The sequence below is a fragment of the Hippichthys cyanospilos genome, chromosome 11, assembly GCF_059441005.1.
Source record: "Hippichthys cyanospilos isolate Australia breed blue-spotted pipefish chromosome 11, RoL_Hcya_1.0, whole genome shotgun sequence".
Classification (NCBI taxonomy): domain Eukaryota; kingdom Metazoa; phylum Chordata; class Actinopteri; order Syngnathiformes; family Syngnathidae; genus Hippichthys; species Hippichthys cyanospilos.
In genome coordinates, this window is record NC_142379.1 from 9003152 (window position 1) to 9029562 (window position 26411).

The following is a 26411-nucleotide window of genomic DNA, read 5'->3' on the forward strand; positions in this document are numbered from 1 at the left end:
AATAATGCTGATGTATAACCTGGCATTTGAAAAGTTTACTCACATCACAGCAAATGTTACTAGAAAAGGATTCCAAGCCGTCACTGATAGGCTCCTATAAGTTTGCTCTAGTAAAGCCAGTGTAACCAAAATACATTTTTTCTGATGAACCACATACATTTATCCTTCCAAGCTCTAGTGATATACTTAAGGTTGCTCATCCATGCTCTACATTGTTTTTTATTGTCCTAAACATTTCTGTATCTGGCTGAGACTGATTGAGAAAACTAAATCAAGTGTATTTAACAGATGGAATTAGTGTTAATCATCCCGAAATTTGAAGCAATAAAACATTACATCATAAAAATGTGAAATATTCCTTACTAAGTGAGTATGTTGTTATTAAGTCTCTCTTCTTCGTTTTCTTCCCAAAGCAAAAGTAAGCCACCCCCACAGATGTCCCCAAGTAAATCCAGTGGAGGAGAGTTCTGTGTGGCCGCCATCTTTGCCTCCTCCCGATCATGGTTCATAACCAACCCTACAATGAAAAGAGAAAAAGGTTAGATTTGATCACAAGCACACTTACTAAAGATTATGTTATGCCTCACATTTGAAAAATAAATTGTTGACTGTTGAAATGTACAGCATCACATTTTAAATTCATGTTTATTACAGTTAAAATCTGGAGCTGCCAACTGTTATGTATTGTCTGTATTTTGTTATATAAAACACTGAACATTGCGTCATTATGCCTGTAACACTGAATATGAATATTTAAAATCATAAACATAGGTTACGCCAACAGGTATGAGCTTTAGTATGATTTATATATATACATACAGTATATATATATATATATATATATATATATATATATATGTGTGTGTGTGTGTATGTATACTCCCAAAATAAAAATAAATTACAATAATTGATATTCTGAATTATTGGCATGCAATTTTGAAACTTATATTCATAATGGTTGGTTGAATGATAATGACATTTTCCACCTTCTTATGAGCCATATATTTATGCGTATGGTTTTAAGATTAATAACTTTATCCATTGTTTTTCCTCTCTTTTTCCAGATCAGTCAAGACAAACCATTATCGATTCACTGTACATCATCAGCTGCTATGGTAACTTGGTAGAGCATGTTCTCGAGCCTCGGCCAATAAGCACTGCACAAAAGATAAGCGATGACACTGGTTTGGAACTTTGTACTTCCCCCAGGGCATGCTGGACTTTAGCAAGGTGACACTTTTTTTTTTATATCAATATCATAGTCTCAACAAAATATGAACCGAGCCAGTTATACTGTTGGTTTTTGTTGAACTCAAATTAGAACACCACAATGGAATGAGTTGCAGCCCCCTTTCAACGCCAACCATCCATTAATTATGGCTTCCAATAAGGTGCAGCATTGCCAGTACCTTTTGGCAGGTAAGTCTGCTTAAGATGGCCTGGGCTATTTATATAAAATGTACAGACAAAAATGATACTTTGCTCATACATTTTATTCCGAAATCATCAGAACAATGAGGCCAATTGGAAAATGTTTGAGTTAACAGTGTAAAGCTCCTTGTGTAACTAAAGTAGAAAAGCGCAAGTCCATTTACCATTTCCTTTCAGGGCACCAAAAAATGACTTATTTTCACTGTTGTGTTATTGTACGGAGCCTGTTGCCAGTGATCAGTGCTGCCTCTAGCTAGGAGCGCTCGAGTGCGCTACATCGACAGGCGAAAGCAGTTGGATGACTTTGCACACTTTGATGCTGACAGCCTGACAGTTGCCGTTCATACTGTTAAATAAACTTTTGAAGAAACAAGACTGACTCAAATGCGGGCAAAAGGTTCCCAGAAAATCTTTACACAGTTAATAGATAAATCATAATTTTCCCAAAGTATAACAAAGGTTCTTATTTTTAATAAATACAAAAATCAAACAGCTTTTAAAAAAGATGACAAAAGTGAGAATAATGGTGGAATTTTTAGGATTTTGATCATTTGAAATTAAACAATGGCTCTAAACAGCTACTCGATTGTTAAAATAGTTGTATTTTAATTCATTTTGACAGCTTGAGTTACAACCTAACCCTGAAATATATGGCTTATCGATCATTTAACCTGGAAAAAAAACAAAACACAGAAAATACTCTAGGGCTCTCATACCTATTGATATTTAAAAAACAAAAAGCTGAGCTTTTTTTCCTCCCTAATTTTCAGTGCTCTGAGAATTGTAGAGATGTACTATTTTAACATACTTCCTTGACACCAAGTAATACTTTGCTATTAGTCAGGGCTTCCACATAATTTTTTGGCATCTTAGCGAATAACAGATGAAGCCCAAATATACATGGATTTTTGCGATTAGTTTAGATTCCCAGCAAGTAGTAAAGCATAGGTCTCAAAGTCCAGTCCTTGAAGGCCGCAATCCTGCATGTTTTTGATGCTTCTGTCATAAACACACCTGATTCAAATTATTAGCTCATCAGCAAGCTCAGCGGGAGCTTGAAAATTGTCCTAATCATTTGAATCAGGTGTGTTGAAGAGAGCGGCATCGAAAACATGCAGGTTTGCGGTCCTCGAGGACTAGAGTTTGAGACCTATGTAGTCAAGGATATAGGTTCCTAAAGAGGACAAGGAAAAACTTTCAACCTTTCTTGAATATGTTCGGACAGTGATACAAGCATGATAATCAAAGACAGCCCACCTGTATTTCCTTTCACGCCCCATTGAACGTAATTTTGGAAACAAAATCGTATGCTCTTTGGTTGTTCTTAGCCCCTCACTACCTGTTATTTCATTCTAATTGTGGAAACTGACTGAGTCAGTGGATTTTTAGACCCATTCAAAGGCAGTCACATATGCCTTGTCAATAGTTCTTTATTGCTCTTGCAGAGGGGCCACAGTGAGTGCATTGGGCGCTGGTAATGAGAAACCATGGCGCCATGACTGGGTCAGTAATCAAAGAGAAATAGAGAAAGCGTCGGGTAATTGTAGCTGGCTGAATGAAGGAGCTGCCAATCAAATCTGCCCCAAATGATAGCATGACTAAGCTGACCCAGTATGTCAGTATGCCAGAATGTATCTGCAAAAGCAACACTTGAAATAATCAGGGAGAATAATTCAAAGTGAGATAAGAGGCCAATAAACTAACCCAAAGTGATTTTAGGAGATTCATCTTAACATGTTAAACAGTACTTAAAAACGAACAATAAAAATAACTATTTGTCTTTTCCACGCCGCGTAGTTGGCTTTCAAACACTATGAGCCTCTTATCTTTCTTTGGAGATCAGCCTGTTCAGCCACTGGCTATGGGCACCAGGCCCCTTGAGATTGAGCTTCATCAGTACCTAGGCCAGCCTTTGTTCTTGTGCTGACTGCCTGCTTCACTGCTCTGACTAAGAGGCCACTGGCATTCAGCGCAGCAAAATACCGCTCCCCCCCACATTTAATAAAGACAGACTGTCTACTCCTTGATGGTGGATGCACATGTTACATGATGAAGCACAATTGCATAATTGTGATGTTGGCTGAAAACCAATAGATTGGAAAATATTTATACCATATTGATTGTGAGACCGCACTGATTGTTAGAGAGTCTCATAAGTTACATGTGCATAATATAAGACGCCGCCAACACTCTGAAAAGGCAAATTGCAAAATAAAAAAAAAATTAAAAACTGATGGAAGTCAATGTAAGTAGCCTTAGTAGGCTTTTGTATCGCAGCATTGGTTGCGTTGGGGCTGACTATACTCTTCCTCATGACGCCAGTATTTATTGCCAACATGGCAAAAAGTAGCAACCAAAAACACATTGATATTAAAACGATCACATTCAATCGCTGATTAAGGACAATATTAAATGGCAAAATACCCAGGGTTAGCGCTAGCCCCTCACAGGTGGACAAGACTGGTTGTGCATTCAAATGCAGTCGGATATTGGAAACACAGACTGCAAAATATTCCATCAATGCATTACACATTAATAACAACAAACATCTAAACAATGTGGCGTTCGAATCCAAAAAATACATGCTTCCCTATCTATAAAAGTTAACTTATCCCAAATAATTATTTTATTAATTATCATCAATGGTCCATCTTGTTACTTAACTCTACAATAGCTAACAAAATATCTACGCTTTCATCTTCCCAAAAAAGAATAAAGATATTTCATTATGGTCAATCTATATAATATAATAAAATAATATAATACAGGGCGGCTCAGTGGTTAGCACGTCCGCAAGTTCAATTACAGTTCTCTTTGACCTTCCTGTGTGGAGTTTGCATTTTCTCCCCGTGCCTCTGCTGACTCTCTCCAGGCACTCTGGCTTACTCAAACGTTCCAAAAACATGCATGGTAAGTGTATTGGACACTCTAAATTGTCCTTAGTTGTGATTGGGTATTTTAATGGTTGTTCTTCTCTGTGTGCCTTGCAATTGGCTGGAAATCAGTTCATAGATGGATAACGCAATACAGTATAATGTCATGTACAAGAAGGTTCTATCATGTCTTTTTTGGTTGTTGTTTTTTGCACTGATATGAAAAATGATCCAATCGGTGACTCAGATCCATTATCCAATCCGCAGTGCAAATTTGGTGATGCATTGCCCCACTTGTGACTCTTGCCTGTAATGTGTGTTATTAATACAGTGGACCAAATGGACTATTTAGCTAGACTCCACAGAGATGAATAGATATTTCGCAGACACGGTCAGTCTGGCTCCTGACGTGCTTTCAAACAATCAACAACATGCTCACCGACAAAGACGCAGAGGATTGTCTCTTTGCCTGCTCCGTTGGGATGACCACTTCCACACATGCACACACAGGAAACCAGATCTAGCCTGTCCACTAACTGCTTCATGACATCAATAATTTAAAAGGGAACAACTATTGGTCCCTTGGGTCAGAAAGGACATATAAATATAGGAAGTCATGTATGTGTGCAGGAAGTTGATGAAAGTCAGACACAATTTGGCAAAAGAAAGTAAGCAAACGTTTTGTAAGTATCTGGTTTAAATTGGCATAAATTGATGAACAAATGTGATTTGATCTTCATCTAAGTCATGACCAAATCCAGTGGTGCTCTGCTTAAACTAATACCACATAAACAATAGTATATTTTGTTTTTGTGAACCTCTGAGGCAAGTGACTTGAGTAGAATGGTGTGAGGACCCATTCCTCTATGCAGCACTTCTCAAACACCATCAGGTCGGATTGCAAATTTCTCTTAAGTTGTTTAATCAAATTTGAGGCTGGTCCTTGGCTGAGCAACTCAAGCACGTTCACATTTGGCCCGAAGCCGTTCCTTTGAAATCGTGGCTGTGTGCTGAGGGTTATTGTCCTGTTGAAAGATGAACTGCCACTTCAGTCTGAGGTCTACAGATCTTTGCAACGGGTTTTCATTGAGGAGGAATGGGTCAATTCGTATCTCCCTCCAGTCTGACTCCCAGTTCCTGTCACTGAAAAACAAACCGACAACAGGCTGGTGCAACCACCATGCTTCATTGCCGGGATGGTACCAGGCAGGTGATAAGCAGTGGTGCCTGTTTTCCTCCACACTTGATACTTGGCATACTTGCCGATGAGTTCAATGTTTGTCTATTTAGACCAGATAATTTTGTCTCTCATTGGCTGAGAGTCCTTCAGATGTGATAGAAGCCACATATTTCATTGCAGATTTTCTTTTCAACAACAGAACAAAATATGCCTTCTGGAATGGCCCAGCCATGACATGACCCGAAGAGAATGATTTACATAAGAAATGCCAAGAGAACTGCTGAGCTGTCAGTTTTGATAAGAGGAGTTTACAAAAATTTCTCCTGATAGTAAATTCATATTCTTTTCCCCAAATGTCCTGATGGCCAGGACACCCTTGCCCACCGGCTTCATTTTAGCTCCCGATTTTTCCGCACTATAAGGCGCACCTAAAAGCCTTAATTTTTTTTAAAACCTGATGGTGCGCCTTATAATCAGGTGTGCCTTATATATGGATCAATATTGAGATATTCGTCGATGGGGAATGAACTGATAAAGTAAGCTTTACCTGTTTCTTTTGTGTGTTTACAGGAACAAGGTTGGTCATATTGACATTGAGTTATTATGCTATTGAGAGTTTAGAGTTATTATTTGAGTTATTATTGTTATTACTTTGAGTATTACTATATTGTGATTGAATTTTTTTTAAAATATGTCATTAATTGAGGGTGCACCTTATCTATGGAAAAAGTTTTAAAATATGTCATTAATTAAGGGTGCGCCTTATAATGCGGAAAATACGGTACAGTATTTAATTTTACTATTTTACAGAGTAAAATGTAAATAAAAACAACAAAAAATTGCAAAAATTCAACTGGACACAACACAAACACCAAATTTGTCACGTTTAAACGGATAATCTTTATTTTTTCATGCAAATATTCACAAGTTTTGAATTTGATTTCTGCAACATAATTTAGGGACAGGGCATGTTCACCACATTAATAAATCCGCGTTGATCCACATTCCATATGTGGCGTGTATGCATATGCGTGAGTGTCCCCACTTGCACAGCAGCGAGCAAGAGCTACTTCGATTTTTATCGTCGCGGCTCACTGCTCTGGTGATGTGCTAACTAACATTGAGCCACGGCTCCCTTGGCCTGCGGCTGAACAAGCGTGTTTATCATCTCCTCCAGTGCTCCTCTCACTCCTCTCAAAGTTGACGTAAACAAGTGATGCTTAGCCTGGCAGGGGGTCAGGAAAAAGCCTGACGACCCACCAGGCCTATAAAATTCTATCAAACGTGTGATTGCCTGTATTTACAGTGCGTATAAAAGTGATTCAAAAAATGGATGTTTGGATTTTTGTCGAGTTTTGAAAGTAATGAAACGTTTGTTCTTCATGTACACTAATTTAACATTCTTTTCAATGAATTGTTTTTAATGTAAAGACTATATATGAATGGATTCTTTCAGGGATGTCGCCAGGTAGCCCGAGCCAAAACAAAGATCAGGAGTCATCAGATAGCCTGGCATCTGATCATATTGGGCAGGATGATGAGGAGTGGCTCTCTCAGGTCAGACCCTTGTCTTTACTAACTGAGCGGTGACATTCTGACACAATCGAGCAGACATAATCCCCATCATTCACTATGCTGACACCCATACTTGTTCTGGTCCCATTCACCGCCTCCTTTGTGTTCGATGAATATTTTATATGAATTTTATTGCATGCCTGAACACATTTACCATTCTTCCTTTGTCTTATGTGATTTGTTTTTAGAGCCCATCAATTTTGAATTGCACAACACTTTGTTCCAGTAACTGTTCCATACACTAATTCAAATATGATATGGCGGAAGCTTATACAAAGGCATGATCCAATTTCAAATATTTTGTGGACTTACATAATTTGTGTGTTGAGAAAACGACGTTGATTAAACATTTCACCAAAAAAATTCAAGTAAAGGCGTTTAACTTAAATAGTTTGCAGTCACAATCAGAAAAGCTTACTGTCTGTGTAACACTGCACAGTTAAATCTGATATAGTTACAACTCATAAGAGAAAAGTTTAAAAAAAATGCATGAATTAGCCTAAGAAACACTTCACACGCAGCTCATGTGAAGTGTTTGTCACTTGCATAAAAAGCTGATGAGAATACCTCAAAATTACAAATTCTATGATGGAACATTCACAACCAACCAAACACCATTTTGTTCACATTTTTGATATGTGCGCTAAGGATATCTTGAAATCGCTAAGACATAACCACTTTTTTCAGCTTGGTTGAGCCTGAAACTCATTCCTCGGCTGTCGGCAGGTAACCCACTACATTTTTGCCATCAATAATTCTACTCTATTAATAATAGATTAGTTCAAATGCCTCTCACTTAGCTTACTAAAAATCTGGTTTACATTTACCATGTTACTGTAGTTTGCCGAAAGCATAAAAGGCAACAGAGAACAAGCAAAGTGAAAGCTCTATGTATCGATATCCACGCACTTGATGTCGTGAATGCACCATTTATAGATAAAGGCAATAATTGTGATTCTGCGGTAAACATAGCCATGATGTTCCTTGCTCCCTTAAATCAAACTTTAATTTTACATTCTCACGTTATTTGTATTTATATTCTCAGGTGGAGATTGTTACTCATACTGGTCCTCATCGTCGGCTGTGGATGGGACCCCAATTTCAGTTTAAGACCATTCATCCCTCAGGACAAACTACAGTCATCTCATCTTCCTCCTCAGTGCTTCAATCTCAGGGCCCATCTGATGCACAGCAGCCTCTTCTGGACTTTGACACAGATGACCTGGACTTACATAGCCTGAGGTATTGTTGAAACAATATTTTGTGGATAATTCATTTGAATGAGCTTGAACCCAAACTTTTTTTTTTTTTGGCAAGTAGTTTCCATTAAAATACAGTTTAACAACGTGTCTGCAAAAACATGTTGACTTTTTGTCCTTGACATTTGAAGATGTTCACTGTAAAAAAAAAAAAAAAAAGTTCTCTCCATAGTGGGGAGGGCTTTGTGTGTTGTGATGGTCCAAGGCGCTAAATCATTGGGGGTCTTTGATCTGACACTGACAAAATTAGTACTGTAAAAATCCCGTAAATAATATTTTTTTCTTAATTCTTTAAAAAAAAAAAATCACTAATAAAGGAGGAGCTATTGTACAAGAGGTTCAAAGGGATCATCCACTTATTTAGCCCTTTCCGGCAGTAAAAAGTTGACATTTTGTCTATAGTTAATCATATACAAAACTCTTCCTGTTGTATGAATAATAGCTTTAAAAAATATTTAAAAAAAAAATTGCCACTTGCTGTTGACTGAAAATCAGTGCATCACATGTGCTGCTGGCTGAGGTAATAACCAATCACAGCTTAGCTTTTAAACATCACATGACCAACAGGTGAGCTGTGATTGATCATTATTAACGCCTTGAGCACAGGTAAGGTCACTTTCATTCAACAGCAAGTGAATGAATCTTTAAAGTTATTAATTGTAAAAGATAATTTTGTTATCAAATTGTAGAAAATAATGTTAACTTTTTACTACTGAAAATGACTGAATATGTGGACTATAAGCCCTCTGTATAATATCCTCTTTAATTTATATTGTTTAAGTATTATTCATGGGAAGTCATTGCTGCAACCACTGAGGGTGTTTCTTCTATTAATAAGATCATTTTTCCATGTCTGTTGTCTGTAAAATCCATCGTTGTACAGCTGTTGATAATAATATGCATTTTTGGCATTTTTAGGATTCAGCCCCTGCGTTCAGATCCAGTCAGCATGCCTGGGTCATCACGGCTATTAGCTGATCGTCAAACCGGACCGGCAAACATTATGGATGCAGGTCCAGGTAGGAAATGCATCTATTATTATTTACCCAAGCTGTTTGTTGCACAAATGTATTGTGATTTGAGACCGGAGGTTGAACTTTAAATTTTGGAAAGCCATTTTGGCCAAAGTTTTAACAACCAATGCATAAATCATATTTTTTTACTCACTGACGTTGTAAATGTATGTTCAATGTTGACATAGACTTGTCCAAAGTCTCAGTGTCAGAATATCATACTTACAGACACAGACAACCTTATTGGCTTCTTAACACTTGACGTTTTCCATTCCAAAAGAATGAATTCTGTATCATCACTTGACCGTTCCAAGCGAAGCACACACACGAAGCTTCGCCCTTATCACCTCATCCCATCATTTGTTCTTCGTTTGATGTGTTTTTTTGGAAATGTCTAATTCAGAATAGCAAAGAGGTGATTAAGTTACCTGATGGGCCAGTGTTTTTGTTGGTGTTTTCCAAATCCAGTGGCACAGCTGTCGAGATAGGACAGTGGTTCCCAACTTTTTTTTTTTTTGTCCTCTACCCCTGGAAAAAAAAATACAGGCTTAAAACAAAACATCTAAAAAAAAAATCCTAATGTCAGGTTGACCATTTTAATTAGGGATAGTGATGGATGAGTCACGAAGGACTTTTGAGATTGTTTTGCTTCTTGAGAGGGCTTTTTAGATGGATTGAAAATGTACTTACATTTTTCATCACGCTAGCCTTTATTTTCAAACCAAGAACACCATCTAGAGAAATGAAAAATAAACATAAGTGCGTCATGAAGCTTCATTTTTCCATCTCTAATTTTAATAAGCATGACAAAAGAACTAGTTATTTTTCTTTTTCTAATTATTTGACATTCAGTGTCGATTTAGCATGGCAAGCCACACACACTTTTTTGCGAAAAAGAATTTGGGTCAGCCTACCAGTTCAAAACGATCCGTCCAATCATCGTGTGTGTTTTGAGGGGCGGGGGGCGCAGTAGGTTAATATTACTGGAGCGGTGGGTGCGTGTCAGGAGATGTGTGTGTTTGTGGGGAGGGGGGGGGGGATCGATGAAGGAGCTCAGCCATGTAGAGTGTGGGCCAGATTATGAAAGGCTTTATAATTCGGTTGGAGGATTTCCAAGTGGATTCTCTGAGGGAGCCAGTGGAGATTGTGCAGGACAAGGGCAACGTGATCACTCGTGTTCCATTTCTACTCTTTAGACTCCCCGCTTCCGCCAAAGTGTCATATAAGTGATTTCCCCCTGTCTGACCAGTTTTCTTTTGACCTTCCTCTCCCAGAAAGGAGAACAGACCCATGTCAAGTAATGGAGGCGATGCTTATCAATATGTGTGGATAGGGACGCTTCAGTCTTGTGTTCTGCCACTGCCATGGCGCCACTTACTATCTCTCACATCTTTTATCTCACACTCAGAAGAACACAGCTGTGTGTGGCAAAATGTGTCCTTTGAGCCAAAATCGGACAGAATTATTGGGGTCATGGTTAAAATATTTCATTAGTTTCTTAGTATGGATTATGTTTTTATGTAACAGAATTTCAATCAAGGGCACAAATACATATATATATATATATATATATATATATATATATATATATATATATATATATATATATATATATATATATATATATTAGTGCTGGGTTTTGTGTCTTAAAAGTGTGTTGCGATATGATGCGATAAAACAATGTAATATATTGGGCAATGCGCTTTAACTTTGATGTAACTTTGCCCATACTGTATCCAATCTTTATATCCTCTGGGATTGTTTTTGGACCCACCAAGGCCATAAACTTGCAATTCTCCCCTCAGTGACTCACTTACAGTCAGTCAGTCTCCCCAGTGTCTATTACCATCTTATCTCGCCCCATACACTCTGCTTATCTCTGCCTTCCCTGGGGTGATGATACGCCATCTGCAGTGACAAACACACACGCTCACACACACGCAGTATGCTGTATGCTACACTTTATTCCAAGTTCTTCTGTGGTAATCAAACGCCAACCTGCATTTATTCCAATATACACAAAAACACAATGACTGCCTTTAAACACCTGTTTTGTCATTCAGGCTAGCTACATTTTATTCTGCCGCATTTCAGTGTTGGAAATTGGAGAAAACTTTGGAGTTTGGAGTTTTTCATTTCTTCCTCTGGGACTGTGTAAAGAGGCAAATTGGGTTCTTGCTGGACTACACAATGACCTTTTGTGGCTAATAAAGAACAGAACACAGACTTGACCTGAGATAATGACATGGCTGTAGACCAGTGGTCTCCGTTTAAATCACCACAGACCGGTCAACACTTGAGATCAAAATGTACAACAATGTACGCAAATTACATTAAGTCCATCACCAAACTGAATTACAAAAGCTCTTCATTTCAAGGGAAATATCTGGCATAAACGAAAATGCGAACGAGCGAAATGCATACCGGGCAGCACTAGATAATATGATTAAGATAAGAACTAATATTAGCTAGTATGTTATCCACAGTCACAAGTTGTTGGATTTTGGGCATATTATTTTACATCAAAGAAAGTACAATTTACGGACAGATGTGGGCCAGATTTCACAGAGACAAAAAACAAAGATCAAGCCAAACAAAGCACAAATGAATGAACTATTAAACTATATCAGTTCCAAAACATTATTTTGCCCCCGCGGCCCTGTACCAGTTGATCCATGGACCGGTGGTTGGGGACCACTGCTGAAGACTATTTGATTGGGCTGCCCAATTCATTCTGAAAGTATTGTCATGGTGATAGCGGAACTCAAGGTATGCATATTGCAAGAATGTGCAATAAATTTCATATCACTTGCCGAAACCTCATGTCATATTATCATGGTCAGTTTCATTCATATGTTTTTTTTTCCAAAATGTGTACTTTTGGTCAGTCCACATGTGTGGCTTTTGATTTTCACAAATTATTGACAAATCTAACGTGTTTAAATGTGCTTAATAATTTCACACTGCGATGCTAAGTGATGAATTGGAATATACAAAAAAAGGAATTTTACGCTTTTACGCAACTTTGACCAGTCAGATGCAACCCTAAATGCATATTACGTTTTTATACTTTTCTTTGGGTACATGCTAAAAATCATAATATAAGCATCGCACCATTCAACATATGACAGATGTCATAATACAGCATTTTCAATAGTGCACATTAGAGCGTTTGACAAATATGTGTACGTTTGACATTTGCCTGATGGCGTTTTGCAAAGACAGAGATTTTCACAAGTGTGTGTGAGAGTGTTTGACAAGGACTATGAGAGCATTTAACAAATGACTGAAAGCTTTTGAGGTGTGCTCCGACCTAGATAATAATTGATAGGCGTATATGAAAGCATTTGATATGAGTTTAACAGTTTAATGTGTGTGAGAGCAATTGACGCAAGTAGAGGTGAGACCATTTGACAAGTGTGTGGGTGAGCGCAACAGTCTTTGAAAGAAAGACAATTTTATGCGACAGTTTTACAAGTGTGAGAGCATTTTACAAGTGTGGACACGAGTGAGGACACTTACAAGTGTGTTTGAGACAATTTGACACATTTTTGTGGTGGAATAGCACTTGCATTTGCACATGTGGTAGAATTGACAATAAAGCAAACTTTGAACTTTGAACTTTGATAAGTATGAGACTGTTCTACAAGTGTGTGTGAGAGCATTTGAGTAGTGAATGTGAGAACTAATCTTGAATGTGTGAGAGCATTTGAATATTCCATCTGTACTGCGTGTGTCAACTCTTTTCAGTAGTGTGTATAAACAAAGAAGCATTTCACTGTCCATATATTTTCTATTTGTTGACATTTTTTAAGTACAGTATTAAAATGTTTTGAATCCCAATGTTAGAAAAAAATACTAACAACTGGCTGACGTGCAGCTCTGTCGAAAACTTCATTTGAGCCACAGAATGGCCGTCAGAGGTGGCATGTGGACATTAATTGGCTTACTTTGTGTTTTTGCACGCACCTGTCAACAAAACACACACAGTAACCCCTTGTCTGAGTGAAACACACACCGTTTACCATCATTGGCAACTCAAAGGCCAACAGGTTTTCCATCTGCCCTATTGTTCTCAATGAAGCTGATGTAACAATGAGAGAGAGGTTGTGGGGTCAAAGATTGAGGGGTGTACAGCCCAGAAAAAGTTGCTCACACACACACGCACACACTGCCATATGTCACTCATTCCTTCCTTCCTCCTACCATACTTGGACAAAGGTTTCATATTCATCTGAGGTTTTTTTTTTTTTTCTAATAACCTCTTAGCCCAGTAATCTATACCAACCAATTAACTCTCAGGCTCATAAAGGACCTTTGTGTTTTTTATGCCAGTGCGGCAAGGTAGAGAGTCCTACTAGCACAGACTCGAAAAATGACCAGCCATCTGATAACTTGCTTTAAGTCAAATAACTTCCCAAGACCTCTCTCCTCCGTCTCCCTCTCTAGGATTTATTTTTACAACAATGAGCACCTTTGTCACATTGTTGCCTCTCTATCCTCCACCAGTTTTGTCACCTCGGGGTGTGCTTGATGACCCGTTATTTGAATGCCTCAATAGCAGGTGCTCATGACCAATAATCAGGAATGACAGAGAGAATTAACTGGCAAACAAACAAACAAAAAATTCGGGAACTTGAAGCAGCGGCTACAACTCCACTGCATTTGTCGGCTGTGTCTTGTTCAAACTTAATCTTAATTTATATTTTAAACTTTTTTTAATTGTCTGCTTACAGCAACATCCTTCCTTCAACAATAAGTACTAATATACTTATAGGAAATGGACGAATGGATGAATATTTTCAACATAACACGGACAGAATACTGCAGTTACAAAACAGTTCAAACTCAAAATCAATCATTCAATAGTGTCTTCTTCTGTCTCCCTTTGAATGATTATTTTTAGTGAATATATAAACACATTGCACATCATTCATATATATAACAAATTTACATGTTACAAATTCGATTTAGACGTATTTTTATATTTTGAATCATAGATTTTTAAAACACATCTTTTCAGTGCCATTTCGTATTTTTTCTTTAAATTGACACCTTGAACAGATACACACATTTGCTTTACCGGTTGTCTCCTGGTGGCTAGCAATAAAAATAAAAAGGCAGATAAGCCACATAGCAGGGAAGCTTGGACTTCTGTCTCCCCAGAGACATATTTGGCAGTTTGATTTCTTTTATTTTGTAACATTTAAATTATTGGTGAAAGTCAGACATACAACACATTTCTGTATGCATGCATGCGTGTGTGAGCTTTGGCAAATCCTTAATCAAGGGTTTCTTCAAAGTTTGTAAACTTCCCTTTAGAGAACTGAAATGAAGTCAAATTGGTGAAATGCACCCCATAAATGAGAGCAACTCTGTATACAAACAAATCTGTACAATAATCTAAAACTCCAAACACTCCACTGGGCAAAAAGGTCAACACGTGGCAGATGCCTGACACGTTGGTGTCTGTTCAGTCACTACACAGAGCAGCTGCTCAAGCTTCACTGCCCCTGGCATCATGCACACATGCACGCACACACAGGGCTGCACAGCAAATGCATTGTGTACTTGCTGTTGCTAATACTAATGCAGTGATGCATTGTATTCTTCACAGACTGCAAGTGAATGTGTGTGTGTGCGTGCGCGCACGTGTGATTGAGTGCACCGAAAAATGAATCATCCATCCATCCATTTTCTGAACCGCTTTTCCTCATGACATAGTTGATAAAGTATTTAAATGAGTACAGTTTTATTTACGTTATATTTTTTCTAACTTATTTTTATTCATCCAAATCAGCGTAAATCTGTGATTGTCAAAACTAATGAAATGAATCAGTTTGATAATGAATACAATGTACAATACAATGACAAAATAACCAATAGTTTAATCATTGTATTTGTTATCACGTTGATCTAGTTTTTGATCTACTAACTTGTTTTCTGTATGCAGGTCAGATCAGTTGTTATGCATCAGACTTTTGTGCTTGAGTTCTTCAAAGTTGGAAAACAAAGGTCAATAACACCCTGGAGTGGTCACTGATTGGCTGTCATTACTGTTGGCATCACCTGATAGTCTTGTATGGCGAGAGAGCAAGTTCAGAAGCAGAAGGAACACATAAAAATGGAGAAGCACATGAAAATTGTCAGAGGATAATATAACAAAAAAAAAGCCCCTCATAGCACCTTCAATAGAGGTAGAGGGAAATGGGTGTTTTTTGGGTCAAAGAGGGTTGTTTACAGCAGTAGCAGCTCAAGTTTAGCCTACCACATAAATGCAAAGCATCCAGCCTCGACTGCACAAAGGCAGAAAAACGATATATATATATATATATATATATATATATATATATATATATATATATATATATATATATATATATATATATATATATATATTGTGTGTGTGTGTGTGTGCGTGTGTTGTGAGAGAGTCTCATTTCTGACTTTAGCAGGTGGATATCTATTAAGCACTCATTTATCTTAAGCAGGTGTGTGCAAGTGCATGCGTGTGTATATGCATGTGTGAGTGAATGAATGTGAGCACACATTTATTTAGATGTTATCTTTTCACCTGTTCCCACAAACCACAGAAGAAACCATTGTGTATTCACCCAAAGCAAGGTCTACCCCCTTCAGGTGACAACAGGTATTATGTGTCTTTTGAAATGGGACACTATCAGGATATTGTTTGTGCAGGCTTTCGGGGAGACGGAAGGAAGGAGAAGAGTTATAGCCTTTCTTTCCTCACCTGGAAATTATGTCCCCCTCCCCGCCATTTTACAGGAGTGTGTTTCCAATCACTGCATGAATGTGAGAAATGTCGACTTGGGAATTCCCCTCCACTTTTTCCTGTCTGTCTCTCACACCCTGCCTGTGTGTGTTTTTTACATGAGTATGCGCAAATGTTGTGTGGAATACGTTGAAAAGGTCTTTCCATTTAAGAATCCCTGTAGAGAAATACATTATACAAATCAACACTGGGGTGGTTCCATTCTCACGCACCCTTACATTCATCCGTGTGTATGGACTGCAACCAACTAAATAAATACATTAAAGCTAGTTTGTTCCCTCGAATCAAGACAGGAGAGTTAAGAAAATTAGGAATAGTGATACTTAGTACGCTTTCGGGATGCTACCATCCTTATGTTAAGATATCAAATACTAGTCCTGCCGAAACTATCCACTTATACTTGAGGGAAAAATATCTGATAGTGAGTAAGTCATCCTTGACAGTCATTGAAGCTGCACTGCAGCGGTTTTACACATCAGTCAATTAACATCTGAATTAAAAAGATTTTAGTCATTTGTGTCCACTGCTGTGCCCTTTTGTCTCAGCAAGACAGCACAGTTAATTGAGACATCATTGGAAAGGCCAGCATATCCTCTACTCAGTACATAAGGACTTAGTGGGGTAGCTTGAATGAGTCAAAAACTACAGATCAAATGCCAATGTCCACAACAGTGGACACAAATGTATAGGCTGTGTCTCAGGAGGATGAGTACTCAACGAGTGAAAATTAGCTGTTGATTTGTGTAAAACAAAATGAGCAGTCACTTCGATGTAATACAAGACTGAATAGACTGAGCCAATATTGCTAATAAGACTGAGCTAACATTTGTCAATACAGTTTAAATGGTTTGTTCTTCCGCTAGCCAAATGAAATGTTCACAAATCAAATCGTTAAAATCCTGGAATTGAGAATACGTTGCTGTCATTATCGCTTTATGCTAAAACCTTTTTTTGGATGGTTGACTCACTGAGATAAAACAGTAGTGGCATCCCAAGCACACGTTTGCATGTTGCTGCTGCAGAGCCTTGCATCTTTTACCTAGGATCACAGAAGAAGCAAAGTGGCAGCATTGTGAGACACGGCTGCCCTTCCCTTACTGCTTCGAGAAATTGTCAGATATTTTGGACAGTGCAAGTATGAACCTGACAGTTTTGCCAATGTGCCAGACTCTGCAGGTTGTGTGCAACTTTTGATAGTCGCTGTTATTTTGTGTAAACATTTTTATGACATGCTTGTCTTTAATTTCCCTTATATCGTCAGCATTTATTTCTAAACGCGGTCTCACGTACTGGGGCAGAATCTGCCACTCTTGGTCAAGCATATGCCCATAGTAAAGTATGGCAATGAAATTGTTGTTTGCTAGTTATTAGTGCTAAATGCCACCTGTTAAAATCGAAATGGATATCAACCTACGAAATCAAAGCATACAGTTTCGCTCAAATTGTGGCCGGTGTGCGTGACATAATTACAGAAACGGTCTTTTAAGGATTGCCCATTTTTCCCTCAAATTTTTGTCTGTTTTCTTTTTGATGATGACGAAAATGACAATAGTTTGCATTTTCAGTTGTATCTTTTTTTGTGAAAATGAACACTCGAATGCCATATTTGCTCATAAATATGGTGCCGCCCCCTCCTTCCAATATCTTGGTAGGAATCAGTGACAGACCTGGACATAGTTTTTGTCCATTCAAAATAATTTTGACCAACTATTGCAATCAATCAGCACCAAAATGATGTGGACTTACCCACTCAAATCGCGTCAAAATTCGGCTTATGTGGCCGACAGCTTTTCCTTGAATGGTGTTGAATTTTTAAAAAGTAGTCTTTGCCCTTCATTTTTAGGGAAAAACGTGTATTATATTTGAGGAATTGCCGTATTTAAAAAAAATCAACGCATGTGCAACCTTAGTAGATTATAAAAACGATGTGATGGCAATGGATCATTATTTTTGTTCTAAATTGAATAAAAAAAGATTTGATGGTGACAGCCCTAGCTTAAACTGATTTAGTCTATGTCAACCCCTCAATGGTGCCACGCCACTAAGCAGTTTGGTGTGTTCTCTTGGTGCGTTTGAGGGATAGGGAGAGGGTGTGATGGCTACATTGTCACTGGCAGCTAGTCATGACATTTCCATGCCTCGTTTCCACTTAAGCATTTCCATCCTGTCCTCAGGTCGCCCCTCGATCTCTGTCTCCCTTTTATAATTGGGACTTTCGCTCACAATTACTCTGTTCTAACCCCCTCCCCCTACCCCTATTGCCTTGTGGAAGCCTGATAGCATGGCACCTCCGCCCTAATATCAAGCATTGCCCCTCACCCTGTGGCCCATTGCATCTTCACTTCAGAGAGGTTACCACAGCATAATTGCCAACTAGGCTAAGGAGCCTCAGAGAAGGGCCTGTCGCCCAGCCAGCCCCATCCCCACTGGTCAGTCATGCACTAATTCAATAAATGAGCTGAACAGGGCAAGCGTCTCACAGATTCAGACTTATTCCCAAACACCCACATACTCTGTCTCTCTTGACACACTCCAGTATCCAGACCCAATTAATTATTTAAAGGAGACATGGAGGAAGTATTTTATCTACTGCGGGATTTGTAAGTTTACAAAGAAATGAACAGTTTCTGATTTATTTACTGTGCATGGTAATTTCAGGCTAAATGTAAAAAAGCAGTATATACAAGTTGGCACATTTATAAATCAGTATTTTAACAGGTCGGTGTTGGCAGCAAAGCTCATATAACTGGAGGGCAATGGTGTTGCAAGAGGCATGCTCTGGTGGTACTCAACGAATGGTAATTGATGAGCCTGTTTGGATCTTACCAAGACTGGTACCTGGGGTCAGCTCAAATGAAGGGATCCAACAAACCCCGACTTCTGTCTTCTTTGCAGATGAGGAATAAAAGTCAGATTGCGGCCGCTGGGCAAAAATGTCCCAAAACGTGACTAATCTTGCACCCACTGAGCATTCACTCGGTCGATGTTAGATCACTAGCATATTACAGTAAAAAAGATTGATCTTGAAGGATATCCTATCTTTCAAGTTATTCTCTTTTTGACAAAATCAGTGCTGTTGATACTGCATATCTACCCATTCAAAGTTGAAGTCTGAACCATAGCTAGAGCTAGAGCTAAAACAAGGTTTTTCTTATGGTGCAGGTAGAATAACACAATTTTAGTGTATTTGAACAAGAAAGCCACATTTTGACGCTCCCCATTCATGGGTGGTAGACATTATGCTCGTTCATCCATATGCATGATGCCAGTAAAGGACAGAATCATTGTATAACTCAATTCTTTAAACCAATTCTAATCATTTTCATAAAATATATCTGTATATCTTTATTGTTATCATTTGATTTATTTTTCAAAACATTTTTGTATCACGCCCATCACTATTAATATTGGAAGAGAATTGGGGTCACACTCAGACACGCGCACATGGGTCCATCTCCAGTTGCCCGTGTCACATGCATAGCCAACTATACAGTATAATAATTCCTAAGGGGAGATCTTCTAGTTTAACTGCCAATATCGCCAAGCGTATTTCTATTCCCTCAATGTCGGCTTAATCCCAATAGGAATCTTCACAGTGCGTCACTCTTTTCCACCGATGTTTCTTTTCTGTGACACCCATATTTTATTCTTCATACTATCAGTCATTCTAAGAATGAATGTAACAAATGGTGAGGTATTTTGTCCAATCTGTTGATCTTTACATCAAAGACATTTTACATCAAAGGGAAATCATTGAAAAGACAGTAGGAAGCTGAAATTTCACCCAGATGGTGACAACATGGCATAACAACTTAGTTATCACACTACCAGGAGTGTGCCACACCTTGACTAAAATATTGCCAGAATGATTTGAAAGAAAATGACCCAAAAAATGTCCAAAAAAAAACTGTGCAAGGGTAAAAATACATTTGGAATGTCCAACCTTCCTTTTTCTGGCTGGACATAGAGCAACGCTGATATAAAAACAACCTTGAAATGGTCATGTATATTAACCGACAAAGATGAAGGACATTTTTGCTGTAATTAGTTTTATGAACATCAAGTGGAGTTTCCAATAGGTTTATTTTTTCTAAAAGCACTTTCATTTTAGTTCTCATCATTTTGTTAGTTTTAATTACCATTAATAACCTTGTTCCTGACAGGTTAGAGCAGCTCCCACCATCTTTGGGTCCTATTTTCATGTCCAGCGCAAAGTGCAATCTGGGTTCTTTCTTTTGAAATTATAGTAGAGTACCGCAGGTAGAAAGAGTCGTTTCCGCAATTGTGGGAGTAAACCGAGCCGGCTTGTTTCTAGACCAATCGAAGCAGCTCCCCTCATTGCCTTTAAATTTAGCACAAAAGTCATGCGTTGGATTGAGATCCTGCAGAAATTTTGGAATTGTTTAGTGATGTGCATATTGCTGTTTCGTTTTATTGCTGATACATTACTTATGTTACGCTTTGTGATAATAATAATAAAGTGATCTGAGTATTATTATAGAGAGAACAAGGGTAGGACTTGATAAGTTTTATGATTCCTACTTCTTTTGAACATGTAAACTGTGGTGAACTGCAATATCTATTGATGATTTTTTTTTTTTTTTTGTTCCTTTTGTGATGTTGGTATGTTCAATACGTCCAATAAAACAACTAAAAGCATTTATACATCGCAACATGCAATGCCTTTATGAATTAGACTGCAAAATTCAGTCTTAGTTAATTATATCACGAGGTTGTTATTTGTGAAAGAATGCGGCCTTTTCACTGCTTTTGCCTTGATAGCCCAGTGAACAGACTCAACTTGTAATTTTTCCTCGTGAATACATTGAACAGTTTGCCTCCACTTTGCCGCTGACATCGTTTTAACCCTTCTCATGATGTGTCGGCGTTGGTTCACATACTCAAGAAAAGGCGTGAACGATGGATGCGTGGGAAGATTTCAGGATACGCATGTAGGAATAATTACAACTTGCAGGACTTTGTTTTATTTTAGCTACTCATTCGCACATGACTTTTCAGATGCAGGCAAAAGCAATTTGTCCGCCTCGTCTCCTCCCCATCTTCCCTGTCTTCCCTTTTACTCTCCAGCCTTTGATTCATTTTCCAGCTGGGCCCAGTTCTGCTCATTCCGTGCTAGTGTGTCTGTTTGTATGGTTATGTATATGTCTGTTCTCAGTGCATGTGTCTGTTTGTGGTTCACACACCCAGCAGCCTCAGGACCTTGTCCAATTTCCAGTGGAACAGTGTGGCGTCTTTCTCTGTCAGAACATCTGGAAGTGGGCATTTTGCAGTCGGCAGCCACTGATTATATTTTCTTGTTGGGCCATGGTTTTGTGTGTCTCTCTGTGCGTGTCTGAGTGTGTGCGTGCGCGCGTGTGTGCATCCGTTTTTGTACTTGCACGCATCACGCACAAATAGTACACACGATATTTGAAGTTGTGCACACGTCTCTACGTTTTGTGAGCGATCCGCAATATGTAAATAGGATAATACTTATTAAAATGTTGAATGGAGTTTATGTGTATTTATGCATGTGATTGATATTTTCAGTGTAAAACATGTTTTGACAGGGCCTGCTTAAACGTTTGGCAACTATTAGCCCCCCCCCATCTTCCGGAGTCAGCTCTCCGCTTAATGTGTGTTAGTGTGCATGTCTGTGTTTGAATGTGACTGTCTATGTCTGTGTTAGTTTGTTATTTTGCAAGTACAACACAAAATTACTTTTGATCATTAATCAGATCATAGATATGGATACAGTTTGATGATTAATTGATGTGGATAAATGTAGTTATGAAGATTGATATTGAAAAAAATTAAGTAGCTGTTTTTTAGTTATTCTAGACAAAGTTTTATTTATTCAAAATTAAATCCTCTGCAAAGTGTTCGGACAACAACAATGTATACTGATTTTGAATTACTTTTTACAATGACTTAACATTCATAGTAGAACTACAAGAAACATTTTAATAATTCATTAATGTTTATTTTTCCAACTAAACAATTAACTTTGTAAAAAAAAAAAAAAAAAAAAAAGATGAATTTCCAGGGATGTAACAAAACACCAATCCCACAAGACCAGAATGTTTCCACGAGAACATGGCGCGATTTGTGCAAAATGTGGAATATAGAAGAATGCCTAATATCAATTTTGCCATTGTCATAATGTTTTCTAAGTACTAATAATGTTATAAATATGAATGATGAGGGTCAGGTTAGATCTTTTTACGACAAGGCTGGGCAATGGAGCCAAAAAACTATTTTTTTTAATCATTCTAGACTACTCTTATTCTAAGTATATACCCAACAAATATTTATTAAAAGAAGTTTTCATCTATTCAAAAACAAATCCTGTGCAAATTATACAAACAAAATATCCTGATATTTTAATGTTTTGTCATACACTTAACAGTTATAGTAGAACCGCTGCCAATATTTGCAGTTTAACAGTAGCACTAAACAACAGTGTAATAATGGATTATTGTTGATTATTTGATCAATTAATGATGAATCTCACAAAAAACTTGAGTCCACTAGAGCATGTTGAGATTTTTGTAGTGCAAATTAATAATATCAATTGTGCCATTTTCAAAATGTTTTATTATAAATATATATATTAAGTATTGATAATTAATATATTTTACATTATTATTGCTATGCAATTTACCTCTTAACTCCCCATTTGGTCTCGTCTTTAGCGACGTGACGAACAGCGATCGCGCACCCTCGAGTCTAGCCGAGCAATGGTCGTGCGGTCAGCTGATCAAGTGGATTTCCAAGTGTAGAGTGGAACGGAAGACCACAAAGACTGTGTTTGGTTTCACGTTGTTGTATCTGCATCAGGATCCATGGCATCGCAGGCTTGGAAAGGAGAGATATGATGATCCATACAAGTGCAGTCTATGAGTAGCGTGTGTAGAGTATCCAACTACATAATTGATCGACAAATGATATCTAGATTACGATCAGGTGAGGGCCCAAGCAATGCACGGATAGTCATACTGTCCAACTAATCTGGGTTCATCTCTGGTCAGAATGCAAGTATGCCGAATTGTGCGAAATGTCAGTGTAGAGGGCTACACTTCAGTAACAAAATCATCCAATAAACAGAATCCAAAGCAAATGCTTTTCAAGAGTTGCGGCAGCCAGACGCCCCAGTGATTATTCCCGGAAGTCAAGTCCTAAATACACACTCACACTCACACACCCATGCTATCCAAGATACTCAAGGGCTTTGACGGCCATCAGGAAATGAAAGGATCATTTAGTTTAGAGGGAGATGAGAAGATTAAGGATAATGAGTGTCTGTCGTTTGATACAGATTCCTGCAAAAGGAAACGTGATACAGTTAATAAAGCGCAACTGACAACCTCAAAACAAGGACATTCAGAAAGCTCAATCCTTGGCTGTTTTCACCTCATAACCATCAAAATCTCATCAAGTCCACAAAACACATTTGTTTGGCAAAAGTATTTAATACTTTATGCCTTTGATATATATGAAATATTCATAATTTATATAGTTACTACATTGGCTTGTATCCAACAACAATACCATGATAAGAGAGAGCGAGAGTTTAAAATAATAGGTTAAGTAAAACCATCAGACATTTTTGGCCACTAGATTTTTTGATTTTGTTTGTTAGAAAAATTTTGAATTACGCTTGAGCTTCAGAAATGCTGCCGCTCAAATGGAATTAAAATACGATAGATCAACCGTTGCCGTCACTTTCAGCCATTTTTGGAAATGGTCAGATCTGTATGTGTATGCGCTTGTATGGCCTTCATCCAAAAATCTACATGTATATTTCTTCACGTTCTCTTTGTATTATCTATTATTTATTATCTATTATTTATCTATTATTATCTATTATTATCTATTTTTATTCTCTATTTATTATGTTTTATTTAACAAAACAGAGCTACCTTTCTTGACAGGAATTTTAATGCATGCATTTTCATGCATGTCTATGTGGGTGCCAGAATTTTTCAAATGTTAAAAGTACTTTACATATTTGAGACAAGGATTACTGCAGTACACATATTTACTTAAAACTTGTATTAGTTTTTATTATTTCTTTTTTTAATGAAAAAAAATTGCAAAGCACAGAGCTCGCGAAAGATGAAATGTGAAGTAGTGAGGAACACTGTATTGATGTTGCAATTCATTTTAATGAGGATTTTAAGGAGGAAAATTAAATTTAAACATTATTCCGCATCGTTTCATCAAATGCCTCCCACCTGAACATCTCAGAAAAAAATCTAGTAAAATGAAACACAGGAAAACATCAAATTCTTGTTCAAATCAATTTAAAAACTAGGAGGGTGTTTTGCCTCATTTTGACAAGTCTTTTTTTTTCCAATTCCAACAGATAAATAAGGAAAACTGCATTGGGCTTTTTCTCCTAATTCTCACGTTTCTGTTGAGAAGCAAAGGGATAGTTTTATGCCAAAAAAAAGCATCATAAAAAACCTTAAACAGGGGCATTGGTTAGTAGAGGACACACAATTAGTTCCATGTTTCCTAAAACAAGGAAACGTTTCCAATTAAATGTTTTAAGAGCCATAGCAGTAGTTAGTAGTGTTGTAATAGTAGCCTAATGTACTGTAAAGAGCCATGGTGTTGTGAGCCTTGGCATAGGGCAGAGGGAGAGTATACCACCGGGAATCCAAGCCAAATGTGTCTTTGCTTACATTTGCCCCACACACCTGGTGTTGAGTCAAACAGTGTGTGTTCATACATTTGCATGCCCTATTTAACTTTTCATTTAGTGAAGCAGCTCCAAGTGGAAGCAAGTCTTTTTGTCACATAAGCAGCGGCCTGGTATGAAAGTTAATTATTCCAAATTGAGACTTTAGATACTGGATGGTCCTTTTTTTTTTTTTTTTTTGCTTTGAACATATACATGTGTATTTCCTCTTTGTTTACTTTTTATGCATTTTCACCCTGAGAAAAGATGCATGTGTACAAATACCCTTTTTTTATGGAACTGCTGTCATTTAATGCTTATGTACCGTGATTGATGCAAATGATTGTGTGGACTGTGGATGTCTGTCAGAGCCCCAGGTGTGTTTAAGCATCTGAGCATTAGCTCCATAACCAAGCTAGTTTGACACCTTCACGTCCAAATAAGCATTCAGCTGTTAGCTTTGACACATCCGAGACCAGCTCGACCCTGTGTGAACGCTCTGTCGCCTCTGCTCATGGTCCCTTGGGTCCGTTTTTTAGGAAAACAAGGTGAATGCGTCTCCCCACACCTTTGCCGATGTGATGGTATGTGTGCTTTTGTCCCCCCGCCCCAAACCCCAGCACATCTTTTTGGTTTAACAAGCGAACATGCACAGGGATGTGTTGGCGTGCCAACTGTCAACAGAGGCTTTGGCAAAACCAAACAGAAAAAAAAAAATTGGGCACCATTCATATTATTGTTATTGTTTGTTCATAATCATCTTCTGGAATGACCGTATAACCCACAAAGTTTTTAAAAGCCCATATGACCTTGCCCCAATAATCACCTCCATTGGTTCTTCTAAACAGTCGCATGGAACACTAAAACCCAAAATAATTGACATTATACTATTCATACACAAGTTCATACGTAACTAAAATAACACTCAACCGTAGCACCATTAAATGAAGTTGAATTAGTCTAAAATAGTACTTGGGGGGGGGTTACACCCTGGCCCATTTTAATGTATAGATTTGATTATTTATGTCGCAGCCAAATTATGCCCCGTGTAAACGATCAGTTTTATGTTTATCTTAAGTTTAGTATATCAGCCTGTGTCCATCTACTCCAAGAAATGCGCATTTGGATTTAAATGAACGGATGGTCTTTTCAATGCTCCGTTCACAATAGCATAGCACAGGCAAGCATAAGGCAAACTGACCTATTTATGGTCAGACCTTATTGTTCATCTGACCCTACTTATGAGAATAGACTGCTCACTCAGAGTCATTCTCTGTGTCTGTTCTTTGTTTGACAGACATGTCAGCCTTTATTATTGCGTGTGCATCAGTCATTTTTCAGAGGCATTAAAAGACAGTCAGTGGGGTCATTCGGTCGCACCCACTGTAGACATTTAGTATGGTACATCACCGCATGTACACGTGCACACACACAGAAGAGGCCATATGGAGCATGAATAACAACTTAATAAAGACACAGATAGGCCCTGTACGTTTATACATTTCTTTCCAACAGCCACCACTGTCTCAATAGTGTTAGTCAAAGAGGTGACTTTACAGTGGACCCACGGTTTACGACGTCCCTGCCTTACGGTGTTTTCA

At 38.0% G+C, this 26411-nt stretch overlaps 1 protein-coding gene across 2 annotated transcripts in view; it reads left to right on the forward strand.

Annotated features, from left to right (window-relative positions):
• bcas3 (BCAS3 microtubule associated cell migration factor) overlaps positions 1 to 26411 on the forward strand; it is a 121259-nt gene that overhangs the window by 35259 nt on the left and 59589 nt on the right. For both annotated transcript variants that reach the window (XM_088428348.1, XM_088428349.1), the window contains exons 17-22: positions 414 to 538; positions 1065 to 1230; positions 1322 to 1419; positions 6941 to 7041; positions 8105 to 8301; positions 9237 to 9337. In XM_088428348.1, the coding sequence (XP_088284474.1) occupies positions 414 to 538; positions 1065 to 1230; positions 1322 to 1419; positions 6941 to 7041; positions 8105 to 8301; positions 9237 to 9337 (788 nt within the window). The remainder of the gene's footprint in view (positions 1 to 413; positions 539 to 1064; positions 1231 to 1321; positions 1420 to 6940; positions 7042 to 8104; positions 8302 to 9236; positions 9338 to 26411) is intronic.